Source organism: Prinia subflava, chromosome 13, assembly GCF_021018805.1.
Source record: "Prinia subflava isolate CZ2003 ecotype Zambia chromosome 13, Cam_Psub_1.2, whole genome shotgun sequence".
Taxonomy (NCBI): Eukaryota; Metazoa; Chordata; class Aves; order Passeriformes; family Cisticolidae; genus Prinia; species Prinia subflava.
Window position 1 is genome coordinate 20,052,643 of NC_086259.1, and position 13,247 is coordinate 20,065,889.

The window sequence follows — 13,247 nt, forward strand, 5'->3', positions numbered from 1 at the left end:
CCATGGAGAGCTGTGCCATGGAGAGCTATGCCATGGAGAGCTGTGCCATGAGGACAGAACTATGCCGTGAGGACAGAGCTGTGCCATGAGGACACAGCCGTGCCATGAGGAAGGAGCTGTGCCATGGGGACAGAGCCATGTCATGAGGACAGAGCTGTGACACGAGGACAGAGCTGTGCCATGGGGACAGAGCTGTGCCACGAGGACACAGCTGTACCATGAGGACACAGCCATGCCACGAGGCCAGAGCCGTGCCATAAGGACAGAGCCGTGCCGCGGCGCCCTGGCAGCGTGGCTCTGCAGGAGCATTCGGTGCTCTCCCCGCCAGCGCTGGGATCCCGGCCCCGTTTCCGCTCCCAGCCCGCTGCACCTCGCGGGCTGCGGCCGCACGTGGTGGAAACACAGCTGGGGAGGTGGGCGGGGGTGACCCCGGCCGTGCCGCGCCATGGCCCGCTGCCCTCGGCCGCAGAAACAGCTCCTGAGCAGCGCCTGGGCGGGACGAGCCATGGGCCCCCACGGGCACGCTGAGCATCCCCGGGATGCCTGTGTGTCCCTGGGGTGTCTGTGTGTCCCCGGGGTGTCCGTGTGTTCCCCGGGGTGTCCGTGTGTCCCCAGGGTGTCCGTGTGTCCCCGGGGTGTCTGTGTGTCCCCGGGGTGTCTGTGTGTCCCCAGGGTGTCTGTGTGTCCCCGGGATGTCTGTGTGTCCCCGGGATGTCTGTGTGTCCCCAGGGTGTCCGTGTGTCCCTGGGATGCCTGTGTGTCCCCAGGGTGTCCATGTGTCCCCAGGGTGTCCGTGTGTTCCCCGGGATGCCTGTGTGTCCCCGGGGTGTCTGTGTGTCCCAGGGATGCCTGTGTGTCCCTGGGGTGTCTGTGTGTCCCCGGGGTGTCTGTGTGTCCCCGGGGTGTCCGTGTGTCCCCGGGGTGTCCGTGTGTCCCCAGGGTGTCTCTGGGACCCCTGTGCTCCCCGGGATGCCGCTGTGTGCGGGTTCCACGAGCCCAGGCCGTCCCTGAACCCTGCCCAAATCCCGAAATCCTGCAGACCAGGCCCATGGCCCAAGACCTGCAGGGCAGAGATGGATGTCACACATGCCCGCCCGAGATGACACCCGAGGACGCTGGTGACACTCCGGGGGCTGCAGGGACAGTCATTCCCGCGGTGCCCTGGCCCCGTCCCCCGCGGGCGTTTTGGGGCCAAATCCCCACAAATGAGGTGCGGGGTGGCGGAACATTGGTGCGCGGAACGTTCGAGTCGCGGCGCCGCGTTCCCGCCGGAGCTGTTTCGCTGCCGGACCGGTCCCCCGGTGCCAGGTGAGGCCCGCGGGGCTGCGGAGGCGGCGGGGCCGGGGCGGCCCCGGGATGTCCCCGGGATGTCCCCGGGGTGTTCCCAGGATGTCCCCAAGCCGGGGCCTGCTGCCCTCGGCCCGGTGCGCTCGGACCCGGCCGTCCTTCCGTGCGGGACCCGCTGCTGCGGGGCCTGCGGCGGGGCGCGCCCGTGCCCGCGGTGCCCCGGCAATCGCGGGGCGAGGATTTTTCCTCTTCCTGCTCTGGGGTGTGCCGTGAGTGGGCTGCGGGCAGAGAGCCGGAGGGTGGGAATCCGCTCCAGGATTAAAGAATAAATCCCTGGGAGGGTGGGCAGGCCCTGGCACAGGTGCCCAGAGCAGCTGTGGCTGCCCCTGCATCCCTGGCAGTGCCCAAGGCCAGGCTGGACAGGGCTTGGAGCAGCCTGGGGCAGTGGAGGGTGGGACTGGATGGGCTTTAAGGTGCTGTCCAATCCAAACCTTTCCCTATTCTTTGTTTTGTGAGAAAGGCAGAACAGTCAGCATCTCAGGCATTATTTGATGCCTTTTCCAAATCTATTTCTCTTGGTTGCCTTTTTATTTTCTAAGAATAAAGTATTGTTTTATGTTTTTCTAATAATAAAGTATTTTTTATCCCTGCTGTAGAAACAGGCAGGAATCCCTTTGTATTCCCTTTGTGCCTGTAAATGAGGAAAGGGAGGAATCCTGCAGCTCCGACTGGCACTGGCACTTACAGGGAACAATGATCATTCCTGTAATAACTCATTTTGGAACAGCTCAGAGTAACTCCAAGGGTCATTTTACTCCAGGGAATGCATTTTATGCTCTTTATGCTCAGAAAGTGCAGAGGGGGGTGGCACAAAGTGCACGGGGCTGTGCAGTGGGTCAGCTCCCAGTTTGCACTGGTTTTGTTGTGCTGGGAACTGGGGAGAGCCCTGCAGCTGCTTTGAAGTCTTCAGCCTTAGGAAGAGCAGGAGGACTTGGATTTTCCCTTCTGGGGGGATTTGAACCTTCCCTTCCAAGGCAGCAGAGCCACATCTCTGCACTGCCACATCTCTGCACTGCCACATCTCTGCACTGCCACCAGCTTCTCCTGGGCTCTAGGGACAATCTTTGTCTCCAGGTGTGCTGTGCCAGACTTTGTGGCACCAGTTATCCCTGAGCAGGGAGAGGGGATGGAAAACAGCCCCTGGATTTAATTCCCTGTGCCCCGGGTGTCTACACACCATCACCCCCACTCTCTGAAACCCAGCATTCCCAGGCCTGAAGGTGCTGCTGTTGATTGCTCCATTAAACACAGATTGGTGGGAAGGGAGTAATTTGATTTTTAGAAGGAGCTGGAGAACAGTGAGAGCACTGAGAGCATCAGCCACGCTGATCCTGGGCAAAACCATGCCCCTCCTAATGCCTGGGGCATGAACACCTTGCCATGGCCATGGGTGCAGTTTAGGGGGTGAATTAGGTCGGGTTTTTACATTTTAGTCTCTCCAGAGCAATGCAAAGACGTCACACGAGCTCTGCCTTGAGCTGCTTTGTTTTTTTCCATGCTGGTGCAAATGTCAGGAGTTCCCACGGTCGGCCCGCTCTGGGGCTGAAGCCTCTCTGCTCCCCCAGATGTTTCCACCCCAAATCACAAGCTTGTTTTGCAGAAGCAGAAATTGAGGTTGATTTGCAAAAGAAAATCTGAGCAGGGGCAGTGTCTGGGTGGGGAAATGCTCCGAAGGTGGAGAGGAGAGACCGCAGGGCTTGCGGAAAATAAACCCTTGTGCAGCCTGAGCTGGGGGCAGCCCTGGCCAGCTCCTCCTGGGGAGCTGCTGGGCTGGATGCCCTTTGTTCCAGCTCCTCCCCACAGTGGGGAGCTGGGCTGGGAGCTCTTGGAGCTGAGCTGCTCTGCTAATGGGCATTTATCAAAAAAAAAAAGAGAAAAACCAGGTTGTGATTGCCAGCATCAAGGAAGTGTCACGGACGCTCTCGGAGAGTGAGAGCCTGTCATCCTCTGGCTGCTTCCTCTTGTCATGGAATCTCTCTGGGGATGTTCTGGTGCTGATTGGATTCTGTGCAGCCAGCCCCTCTCTCTGCTGCCACAGCCCTGTCCTCTCCTCTCTGCTCCCCTTGCTGTGTGCAGAGGGGTTTAGGATTCTTCACAGAATCAGGGAAAGGAAAGGACCTTAAAATCCATCTCATCTCCCCCCCTGCCTGCCAGCAGCCTGGGACACTGGGAGTTGTTCCTGCCCACGGCAGGGGTGGGACTGGATGGGCTTTGAGGTCCCTTCCCACCCAAACCATTCTGGGATTCTGTGGAAGCTGGTTCATCGTGTAAATTAGGGATTTTAGAGACTGGAGGCTGTGCAGGGAAGGGTCTCTGCCTCCTGTTCTGTCGTGGCAGCACCCAGGGGTGCTCAGGCTGCTCAGGACGTGGCACTCTGAAGCAAGGACATGAATAATCCAGTGGATATTATCCAAATGAGGGCTGCCACTTTCCCTGGGTGGGAATAACCCCCTGGGTAATTAATCCCTGCCTGTACTGATGTGCTCCCATCATTGCTTTCTGCAGAGCTGCCTCAGCCCGGGATGCTGCTGCCCCTGCTCTTCCCCCAGCTGTGCCGGCCCCTGCGCTGCCTCCTCCGGGACCTGTCCCGCTGCCGATGGGATGGGCACAGGGCTGGCTGTGCCCACAGGGCCCTGCACACAGCCAGGGCCACCTGCAGCAGTGACATCACCCCTGTGTTCACCAGGGCGCTGGCCTTTGGGGACAAAGTGGCCGTCGTTGACCAGAGCGGGGAGCACACGTACAGGGACCTGCTCAGCCGGAGCCTGCGCTTGTCCCGGGAGATCTGCAGGGTCCTGGAGTGCCCCAGCAGGGACCTGAAGGAGGAGAGGATCTCGTTTCTGTGCCCCAATGACGCCTCCTACGTGGTGGCCCAGTGGGCTTCGTGGATGAGCGGGGCCATAGCGGTGCCCCTGTACAGGAAGCACCCGGTGCCCGAGCTGGAGTACGTGATCCAGGATTCCCAGAGTGCCCTGGTCATCGCAGCCGAGGAATTCCTGGGGAAAATAACCCCCAGTGCCCAGAAACTGGGAGTGCCAGTGCTGCCCCTTCCCAGGGCTGGTGGTGACGGATCCACGGGCCCTGCAGAGGAGGGGCCTTTGCCGAGCTGTTCCTCGTGGAAGGACAGAGGGGCCATGATCATCTACACCAGCGGGACCACGGGGAGGCCCAAGGGTGTCCTCAGCACCCACGAGAACGTGCAGGCCGTGGTGAGTGCTGCTGCCCCTCTGCCAAGCTCGTGCCAAGCTACAGAGTCTTGGAATCTGGAGGGGATTTAGGGTTGCAAACACCTTTCCACTGCCAAATTCCTGCAGGGAGCTGTGGGGCCGCAGCTCTGGAATCCTGCAGGCTGGGAAGGTGAACACACAGCAGCGTGTGAGGCTCTGAACCTTGGCCAGTTCATTCTGCAGCTGCATCCCAAGGCTCGTGGATTCTCCTCCCTGCTTTCCTGGAAAGCAGAAGGGATGAAACCCTTCAGGTTGTAAAAAACCTGATTTCTTTGCAGTTTGCTTTTCTACCCTCTGACTAGGGGAGAATCTTTGCTCCTAATTGGAAAATATCTTAGCCCAGGCAAATGCTGTGTGAAGCCTGTGCATTATTCAGCTCTGTATCCCCAAGGCAAAAAAATCCATTAGCTCTCAGAGCCAAAAGGAATTAAAAGTTTGAATAAGCCTGCTGACTGCCTCACCACTTGGTTATCAGTGCCTGCAACTGCCAGGCTGCTGCCATTAGGGAAGGAGGGCAGGGAATGCGGGGCTGCCTCCGAGCTGCTGCTGCTCTGGGTGCTCGGATCCTGCAGTATCCCAGCAGGAATGAAAGCCTTGATGGATGGAGCCAGGGCTTGGCTATATTGGGCAAAGAATCTATTCCCTTACAAATATGCTGATTATTTGGGGGGTGGCCTGAGCAGTCCCCATCCTTTGTGCTGTCCTGCAGGAAGCCTAAAAGCTGCTCCCTGCCCTGTGGAAGAGGGTTGTGAGAGACACGACCAAATTCCACTGTTCAGATGCTTTTCTTATTTTTAGGTGGCTGGAAATAAGCTTTGCAGTTGCCAGCACTGGGCTCTAAAGGGCATTGTTGACCCAGAAACCTGATAATTATCCCTTCAGATAATTATCCCTTCAGAGCAGAGTGTTTTGGAAGCTTGATACTCCCACAATTTTTACTTACATGAAACCTACTTTCTGTTTATCAGCGATTTCCTGCTCCTACTGATTATCCCTTACAGGTGCTAAAAGCCTGATGTCATCAGTGCCCTAACTATGGCAACAGGATTCTGGGAAAATTAGCTTTTTGATTACTATTTCTGCCAAATCTGCATGTGCAGCAGCAGGTTAATATTTCTGTATGTCCTACTTAAAATCATTGTTGATATTTCTCAGGAACAAGGAAAGGGCTTTGCTGATTTAAAGACACGTCCTGACAGGATGCTGTGCTGCTGTTTTGGTGGGAATTTTTCTCCTGTTGATCCTAAAGGAAAGATTTTCTACCCAGGCAGGCTTGGCATTCCTGCCAGGGAATTTGGGGCCTGAATACCTCAGGAATACCCCGGGAGAATCCTTCCTGCTGCCCTAAGGCCACGCTGTTTGTTTTCTTCTGCAGACCACGGGGCTGGTTGAGAAGTGGGAGTGGAGGAAGGAGGATGTGATCCTGCACGTGCTGCCCCTGCACCACGTCCACGGCGTGATCAATAAGCTGCTGTGCCCGCTCTGGGTGGGAGCCACGTGCGTCATGTTCCCGGAATTCAGCGCGCAGATGGTGAGCCCAGGGGGAACCCAGCAGCAGGACCCCGGGCTCTGCACTCACAGCAGCTCTGGGAATGAATTCCTAAAGGATTCCAGCCCCTTTAGCCGCTGGCTGTGCGTGGGCTGGGTGCTCAGCCTGGGGTAAATGTGCTCTTCCAGGGGGTGCAGCTCTGGGGGTGTGTGAGATGTTGGAATGTGGGAATGCTGCACTGCCCCTCCCAGCCCTGGGCTGGGTCTGGCTGCGGGTGGGGGGACCCTTCTGTGTGCCCACCAAGAGTATTTCCATCCAGAATCAGGGTTGTGATTTTTTTAAATGCCAGGAAAGATGGAAATACTGGATTTTTCTCATGTGTTTGTGGTGTGCTGCTTGCTGAATTTTTTAGTGACTTGCATTTCCCAGAATCCCCAAAACACTGAGGCTGGAAAAGACCTCCAAAGTCACCAAGTCCACCCTGTGACCAATCCCCACTTTGTCACCCAGCCCAGGGCACTGAGTGCCCCGTCCATTCATTCCTTGGACATCTCCAGGGACAGGGGCTCCACCAGGGCAGCTCCTTCCAAATCTTCCCTTCCAGTCCTACATCCTTAGTGTTTTGTATTGCATTACATGACACAACACAGCCTTTGGAGTTCTTTGCAGCCCACTTAAGGGAAATCCTGGTTTTCCTCCCTTACACGGAAAGATGGCTCTTCCTCTGTGGAGAAACAAGAGTTAACAGAGCTGTCGAGTTGGACTCAGTGATGTGAGAGAGAGTTTGTAATCTAGACTTTCTTGCAGCTTTTAGGAAAAGTGGCAGGAGGGAAACCCTACTGGAATGATCCCTTATAATGTTGTTTTCTGTCTTAGCCAGGAAACACCAGTGCCAGTGTTCAGCTCCTCCTTTGTTCCCTGTGGCAGTGGCACTCCATGGAAAGAGAGGAAGGAAAGGGACAGGCAGCAGTGAAGGTGGAACAGGTTCTACATTTCCCAGCCCCTGGGATGCAGCACGGTCCATCCACATCTCCCAGTGCCCTGGGTGGTGTCTGCAGTGTCCCTGCTCAGGGACAGTTGGGTTTTCAGGTGCTGCTGCTGCTCGGAGCAGAAAGGAAACAGAAGTGTGTTGTGCCTGCAGAATTCCCTGGGAGAGCCAAAGGAGCTGGTGCTGGGTAACTGCCCCGGCTGCTCTCCCTGTCTGTGTTTATCCACGTGCTGGAAGCCTTGTCCCGTGGAAAGGACAAAGGGCACAGGTGTGGGGACACCTGGAAGCCTCTGGCTGTGCTGCTGCCAGGTGAGGGCGGGCCCAGCTCCACCGCAGCCACTGCAGGGCCGCCCGATTCTTCATGGCTCATTTCTGCTTCTCAGAGCAGCAGCCACAGAAAATGCACGCTTCCTTTTTCTGTCAGGATGGCTGTGACACCTGAGCACTGACCCTTTCTGGGGGGACAGCCCCGGCATCCCAGCGGGGCAGCTCTGCATTCCAGAGTAAATCGGGAGGATGCTGTGGTAGAGGGCAGGAAGGTCCCTGGCTGCTGTAGCTGTGTTTTAACCTCAGTGATCGCTGCCAAACTGTCCTCCCCGACTTTGGGGTGAGGGCAGAGGCTCGGGGTGCAGCAGGGCTGGGCGGGAGCGGCGCTGGCGGTGGCGCTGAGAGGCTGGAGCGAAGCCTCTGGAGGGCGCGGTGCTCCGCATCCTGTGCCGCCCGTGATTGATGCTCCCTCGTGCCCTTGCGTTTTCCTCTGCTCTCTCCCGACATCTGCGGATCGATGAGCTGACGTTGAGGGATGGGATCGGGATCGGGGGAGCGGGACCCCCCTCCTGCCCTCCCCGATCAAAGCTGTCCCCAGATGTGACACTGGGGACACGCGGGGACAGCGCCGGGGCGGCCGCTGGAGCCTGGAGCTGAACTTGGGCGGGAGAGCGCCGGGCGGGGCTCCAGGTGCGCGGGGGCTCCCGAGGACGGCGTTTGCTGCTCTGCTTTCTTTTATTCCCGTTCCTTTTCCGAGGGCCTCCCCTGGGAGCTGCAAGCGGTTTGATCGACACTCCAAAGCCAGCACGGGAGGGTAAATAAGGCTTTCTCGTGGAGTTTATTGCAAGCTGCCTTTCAGCTCCACTCTATTTTCACCAGCTGTTTACAAAGTGCCCTTTGCTACTGAAATCAGCTTGCAGCAAAGCAGCAGTGGAGGATTTTGCCAAAGGAGCCCGAGTTTTGTCGTGTGCTTTTTTTCCTTGGTTGCACCTTGAGAAAGCAGCCAATTATAGTGTGATATAAAGAAACTCGACTGGCAGCTAAAACACTTGACAGGCTGATCAAAACAAGGCGAGGAACTTACTCTCAACCTGCTGCAGACATATTTAGCCTTGAGTGATACTGGCAAAGGTTCAAGAGAAACCGCAGCAGCACGCCCGATGTGTGTTTGGTTTCTAATCACTAACACTTCATTATACAAAATAAATACTTTATTATTACAGTGTTTATTAAATTACATAATTTGCGGCGTGCCTTATAGTCGTGGATACAGATGGCAGTCTGGTTTTGGTGGTGGGAATAATGCTCTTTTTTTTTCTTTTTTTTTTTCCCTGAGAAGACATTCCCAGCCCCAGACCACGGCTCGCTTGTCGTTCCCCGCCGTGCAGGGGTAGGAGGTGGCAGCTTTCAGACCTTTACGTCTGTTTTTGGGAGCTGTCCAAGGAAAGGTTAGAAATCAGGACTGTGGAGTAGCCCCAGTGTCCTGACCGACATCCTTCCTCTCACTTAAACAGCATCTGATGTCTGTGGCCACTGCTGAGGCCACGAGGACTCATTAAAGTGTGCTGAGGTGCCTCAAGCGTGAAAGTTGCTGCATAAAATCAGATTCTTTTTATTAAATGAGGACATCCATTACTCTGCACTAGCTACTGTACATGTTATAATTCACTTTATAGCACCATCTGTTAAGACTGTCTTGCTTAAGCTTTTCTTAGCATTTTTTTATTGCAAGTTATTAAAAAATATGGCTGCATCTATTAATCATTTATTAATAAAGGGTTTATAAATGGACCCTTAGTTTCCAGAATTAGTTGACTCGTATGTGATGTACTGAGTCCTCTGGTGCTTGTGCTCCTTGGGGTGCAGTGTCTTCCCAGGGAGCCCACGGGAGCAGCACCCAGTGCTCCTGTCTGTGCTGCTGGGATTGGGAATGGCAGGGATGGCTGTGGGGGACACTTCTCAGCACAGGTGGCTGTGGAACAGGCAGGAGAAGGGCAGTGAGCCCGAGGGCTGTTCTGCCAGCAGCTGTGTGGAGCATGGCTGGCTCTGATGTTACTGGTTTGTTGTTTTGTTGGTTTTCAAGGGTGAGAAGTGGGAGGGCAGCAGCCTCCTCTGGAGCCAGGGCAAGCTGCAGCCTCAGCATCCCTGGACGATTCTCGCTCCATAACCTCCTCCCAAGATGAGTTTACTCTTCCAGCTGCTCTGTTCCTGTTCGCGTTTCTCAGCTGCTGCTGACCTGTTTCAGATGCTGGAGTAGGAATTTCTTGTTCAGGAGCAGGGATTTTAAAGGTGCTGTGTTTGTACAAATTTTGTGCACTGTGGTGACCGGAGGAGAAGAGGTGAATGTCTCTGTTAAGGAAGGAGTGCAGGGTGAGCCTTCTCCTCCTGGCCAGGGGCTCTTTGAAGGCTCTGAGCATCAGGGCTTGCACCAAGCACCCTCTGGAGCATCCATTCCCAGAGATTCCCTCCCTCCATCTCCCTCCCTGCATCGGTTCAGACACAGCCTGTGGTGTGACTGCTGCTGTGAGGAAATGTCAGTGAGTCTGGAGAGACAGACCCGGGGCAGCCGAGTGTCCCCTGTGCTTGCTGTGACAGTCACACACTGATTCCATCCCAGAGCAGGCACTCCCTGGACAGGACCATTTTGGAGCAAATTGTGAGGTCAGTGTCTGTTTTACAGGATCCTCTGCTGTGGTTTTTTAGACAAAGAGGATCCATTTGGGGCTTGAACAACAGGAAGAGCTTGTCTTTGCCTTGGACCCCCCTGATCTTGCCTTGAGGGGAAGATGTTCTAATGGCAAAAGGTTCCCTGTCAGCTCTGCATTGATAAACACAAGAACAGATCCTGGGAGGTCTTCCAGCCTCTTGTGCAGAGTGGGAAATAAGAGTACTGAAGACCTGAAGGAAGGAACTCGCTGTGCTGAGTGATGGGAGAAGCTGATGGAAATCTCCACTCGGGGTGACCCAGCTGTGGCGTGTGCTGCCCGCTCGGCTCTGCCGGGCAGGTTTGAGCTGTGCTGCCTGTGCAGTGACAGCCCTGCCCGTGCCCTGCAACCCCTTCCATGATGAATATGCCAAGATGCAGATTTCCTGCCCTGCAGTTCCAGGAGCTGCTGTTTCAGTGCCAGCCTTGCTGTGTGTCTGACTTAAGGTGCTCCGAGGATCAAGCCCTTTAAAAACCATGCCCCGTTTTACAATGTCACACTCAAAGCCATCAAAATCATCTTGTTTGGATTCTTCTTTCTAGGGAAATAGGAATGCTGTGTGCCTAAAGGTGGTGTGACAAGCTTTCCCTGATGTTCTGTCCCCTGTGGCACCTTTTCCCTGTGGTAGGAGGGAGCTGCAGACCTGGCACAGGGTGAGTGGGATGTGTTGCTCTGGGGTGCTGCTGCATCGTGTGCTCACAGCCCTGAATTCCTGAAGGCCAGGAAAGCCAGTGCTGTATCTGGGAGCAGACTTTGTCCTTGTCACTGGTGTTCTGTGTGCCAGCCAGGCTGGGCTGGGTGCTGGGGCTGTCTACCTTGGCTGGGCTGCACAGGGAGATCCAGGGCTCGGCAGTCGCTGTTGCCTCCGGGAAGGAGAAGCGTGCACTGCACTGAGCCTCTCCCCTGGATCTGTCACTTCTGCAAACATCACTCTGGGCAGCTCTTTTAGTTCATTTTTAAAAGAAAAGCAAATCCAAGCAGAGGAGCCTGAGCTCCAATATCCAGGCACGCTGGGGATCACGGCCCCCATCCAGTTTCAGCTGGAGGGAGGCTGAAAGTCTTTTCATCTGTTAATGGGAGGCTTCAGAGGAGTAATTTTATTTCAGACTCAAAGAGGAGTCGGTGGAGGGAGGAGCAGGTCACCAGTGAATGGATTATGTTTGATCACTTCTCACAGACCTGGCTTTAAAAAGTTAGAGGTTTTCTTTCCCATCTCCCCAGATCTGCCGTCTGTCCTCAGCATCTGTTCCCAAGTAATGGCTTTTGATGTGTGTGGGGAAATATAAAAAATGGAACCAGAGCCTGTCATATTTACTTATATTTCCAGGTCCCAGGGAAAGCACTTGCTCCTTTCAGTATGCCTCCAGCATAGGAAGGGTTTAAAAGCTTCAGCCTGGAATGCAGAGGGGCCATCAAACTGTGCTGATGAATAAATGATTAAAACCAGAGTCGCAGCGAGCACAAACAGTTTGGGGTTATAACAAACATGAGACGAAGCCACCGAGGGCCTGAGTTCTCTTTGAAGAGAAGAATGTTTCTCTCTCTTTGCATATTGGTCGTGAAGTGTTGGAGGCTCAGTCCTTGGGAGAGAGCAGAGCTCCCCTTGGTGCTCTCCTGTCTCATGTGCCCATCTGCTTTTCTGGGATAATTTGGTGTTGGATGTGTGTGCGTGGTCCTGCAGTCCCTTCGCTGCTGCTGCTGAGTTACAGGAGCTTCCCACCCTTGTGTCTGGCACGGGATCTCACCAAACAAGCAGCTGCTTTGGCCACAGCCCTGCAGCTCCCACAGACATTCCAAAAATCACCGGCATCCCTTTTCCTCGATGGTGCTTCCCACATGGCAGCAGTCAGTGCTAAACACAGACTCATCTCCCCGAGCAAGAGGGAACTAAAGGGCTGAGTTAACCTAGCATTAGCTGCACTGTTATTTTTGAAAAGGGTTGAAAAGATTCAATTACAACTGAAAATGGCACAATAATCTTGTAGAAGAGAGGAGCTGTTGTGTCTGTCAATAGAGGCTGCACCGCGGGCTGGCTGTGATCCTTTTGTGGGCTGATAGAAAAATCCATGCTGGTATTTGCTTCCTTTCCAGCTTGTAGTTCTCCTGGCTGGTTTTGGGAATCTTCTACCAGCCAAAATCTTACATGGTTTAGCACATAACTGGGTTTGCCACCATTTCTTCTCCTTTTGCACAAGAAGATGCCCAGGTATTGGATTTGGGTTCTGGCTGGTTCATGGCATTGCACATCTCCCTCTCTAAAGGGAAAAGTTATTCCCTTTCCTCCTCTGTGCTCACATCTCTTCCTTCAGATGGTCTCAGCAGGTCTGGAGGCTGGCTGGGAAGGTTGCTGGATGGACTGACCACCCCTTGGAGCAGTTTGTATGTTCCTCCATCCTCATTCACCATCTGCGAGCTGGGAAAAACACACGGGAAAAATCTCCCAGCTGTGCCTTGCTGCGCTTGTTTTGTACCCACTGGTGTCATTTTCTCCTTTTTTTTTTCGTTTAATGATGGCAAAATTCCACTGGCCAGCTCATGATATGCTTTTGAGCAGTGGGAGGGGAGGAAAATCAGGAATGTCATGCTGACAGGAAGGCTCTTGGGAACATTAGGTCTCCCACTTCTCTGCTGGCACAGGCAGCCCTGACCCGAAGCATTTGCTGCCATTATTGCTGGTGGGAAGCTGTTCCCACTCTTGCTTTCTTTCAGAGAGAAACTTTCAGTTTCTTACCCTTGGTTATCTTTAAAGGAATCTTGATCCATCTCCTGAGCATATTCCATGGGAAGGCTGCTGCTTCCCTGCTTTGCAGTGCCATGTTTACTTCCTGTATCCGTGGCTTTTTAAAAGCACTTGGAGGTATCAGGTGAGCAAAACAAAACAGAACATTGGGCTGCCAGTACCCTGTGCCCGGGGAATTAACGTGGTGACAGTGACAGTGACAGTGACAGTGACACTGACAGTGACACTGACAGTGGGATAACCCAGGGGGAGACGGATTGTGCTGCTCCAAGCCTGGCGCTGTCGGAGGATGCCGGGTGCTGCAAGGACAAAGCTTTGCACGGGGTTGATTGATTAGTCGCAGGTAACGAGGCTTTCCCACATCCTTCACTCCAAGCGTGGGGTTGCAGTTGGGAGCCAGGAATCGCTGTTCCAGCTGGCTGGGCAGTGCCAGGCCCTCAGGCCAGCCCGGGCTCTGCGGAGCACTCGGAGCTGCCAGCTTTGT

General features: G+C 54.8%; 1 protein-coding gene across 1 annotated transcript in view; it reads left to right on the top strand.

Annotated features, from left to right (window-relative positions):
* Positions 1-1,335: 1,335 nt before the first annotated feature.
* ACSF3 (acyl-CoA synthetase family member 3) overlaps positions 1,336-13,247 on the top strand; it is a 51,607-nt gene continuing 39,695 nt past the window's right edge. Inside the window, 4 exon segments of the mRNA XM_063410485.1 lie at positions 1,336-1,484; positions 1,486-1,556; positions 3,853-4,556; positions 5,950-6,105. Of these exon segments, the coding sequence (XP_063266555.1) occupies positions 1,357-1,484; positions 1,486-1,556; positions 3,853-4,556; positions 5,950-6,105 (1,059 nt within the window). The 5' untranslated portion in view covers positions 1,336-1,356.